The sequence below is a fragment of the Myotis brandtii genome, unplaced genomic scaffold (genome assembly GCF_000412655.1).
Source record: "Myotis brandtii unplaced genomic scaffold, ASM41265v1 scaffold1040, whole genome shotgun sequence".
Taxonomy (NCBI): domain Eukaryota; kingdom Metazoa; phylum Chordata; class Mammalia; order Chiroptera; family Vespertilionidae; genus Myotis; species Myotis brandtii.
This window is the reverse complement of record NW_005353498.1, coordinates 521,540-523,524: the sequence shown is the minus strand read 5'-3', so window position 1 is coordinate 523,524 and position 1,985 is coordinate 521,540. Positions and strand designations below refer to the sequence as shown.

The 1,985-nt window shown below is 54.8% G+C and overlaps 1 protein-coding gene across 1 annotated transcript in view; it reads right to left on the bottom strand.

Moving 5' to 3' along the window:
- TMEM38A (transmembrane protein 38A) overlaps positions 1 to 1,985 on the bottom strand; it is a 15,142-nt gene that overhangs the window by 12,587 nt on the left and 570 nt on the right. Inside the window, exon 2 of the mRNA XM_005856709.2 lies at positions 1,890 to 1,980. Within this exon, the coding sequence (XP_005856771.2) occupies positions 1,890 to 1,980 (91 nt within the window). The remainder of the gene's footprint in view (positions 1 to 1,889; positions 1,981 to 1,985) is intronic.

The window sequence follows — 1,985 nt, the reverse complement described above, 5'->3', positions numbered from 1 at the left end:
TAACAGCGAAGTCCAACGCCTTGCTTGGACCCCAGAGTAATCCTAGTGATTCTTGGGGTCAAACAGACCTGGGTTGGAACCCCAGCACCAGCATCTACCAGCCACAGGACAAGAGGCTCACGGCGTATGTAAATTAGCTTCGCCTGTTTCCTATTTCCCCAGTTACAAAAGGAGGAAGAAGTTGTACTGGGCTGGGGTTTCTCAACCTTGACAGTAGATAGCAATCACTGGGGGAGGAGAACTTCAAACAGGAGGATACCAGAGCCCTCCCCAGATATTCTGAGTCAATTGGAGGGTTTGAGAGCCCCCAGGAGGCTCAAACATGCAGCTAGGTTTGAGAACCATTGAACCCTCTCAACCTTCAGGAACCTTCAAACTTCTAGTTCAGAGGACTTACTCTGTGACTCCAGTGGGAATGTGCTGACCCCTCCTGCCTCCCCCCAGCTGGCCTGGAGACCCCTTGCCTCCAGACGCCGGTGTCCTACATCCCTGGGAGGCTCCTGCTCCACGGTTGGAGATTTCCTAGGTGTGCTGGGTTCTATACTTACCTGGGGACTGGCCTGAGCCACCAGGAATTTATCCCCATACAGGAAATACAGACCCGTGGTCATGCTACAACAATACAAAGCTTATTTTGCTTTGCAAAGTAACTGCTCTATAGAAAAGCTTTTTAAAAAAATAGGCTCTGGCCTGTGGACTGGCAAAAATAAAACGGAACAAAAACACTTGGCAAGCAGAGTACGATACTCTTTGCATAAGATGGTGGGTTTACATTCATAACTCTGGGGGTTATAAGTGCAGAGAAGAGGGGTCTGGAAGGGTGGCCACCACATCAACTGTAATTCTCTCTCTTTTCCTTTGTGCTTTTCGGCTTGATTTTAAAGTAAACAGGAGCACCTATTTTTATCATTAAAAAAAAACCTATTTCCATTCTGAGAAGAGACTATGGGGTAATTTACATCTAAGTGGGAGAAAGGGTCACAAAGTTTTGGGTGATTAATCTTTTTTCTAAAGCTAAATTCTGTCCATGTAGTTTGCCGGTGTAACTAGCATAATTAAAACACTGGGAGAACAATCACTAGTCCCTGAGCCTTGTATAAAAATAGAACACATTCTGTGGAGGCCATTTATCCTCATTTTAAAAATGGTGTGTGTGTGTGTGTGTGTGTGTGTGTGTGTGTGTGTGTTTAAATCCGAGAAGCCGGGTCCTCCCCTCTGCGATTCTCCATGGGGGTCTGGAGCTGGGGGGAGAAGGCTGACCCCAAATTACCCCACCCTGGGGCGGGTTGGGCTCAGGCCGTGCAGAGGATGGGGGCCAGAGCTGGAAGAATTCCGGCGGGAGCAGAGGTCCAGCGCAGCCGCCTCCCTGAGCGGCAGCGGGGAGGGGGCATCGGTGTCACTTTCTCTGAAACTGACCCAGCGCGACCGGCCCTAATATAGACACTCAGCTGCCGCCCCGGCTCCCCGGCCAAGGGCAAGGAGGGAGGTCACCGCTGCGGGCGGCCGAGACATCTGGCCGAGCCCGCGGCGCCCACCCGACGGCCCCTCACCACGACCTACGCCCCTGACCCAGCTTCATGCGACCCTACCTACTAGGACCCCCGACCTTCTCTCCCTGCAAACTCCCCAACACCTGTTCCCCTGAACTATCAGCGTCCTCTCCTGCCCTCCAGGCCCCAGCTGCCTCCCCTCCTCCGGCCCTCACATCTCTTCGCCCTCCCTCACGTTTCCCCACGGTTCTCCCACCGCGGCACGGGAGAACCCCAAGATCCCAGCCCCTGCCTGCCCCCCGACCCCGTCCCCCGTCACCCGCCACGATCCAGGACTCCCCCTCCTCGCCCCCGCCCCGCGATGCCAGCCCCTCCGACCCTGCGCCCGCCCGGGCTCACCTGGCTCATACTTGAGGTAGAGGATGGAGACGATGAAGTAGCTGAGGTCGAAGACGGGGAAGAGCGGCACCCGAGAGAAGCTGAGCGCCAGCTCGC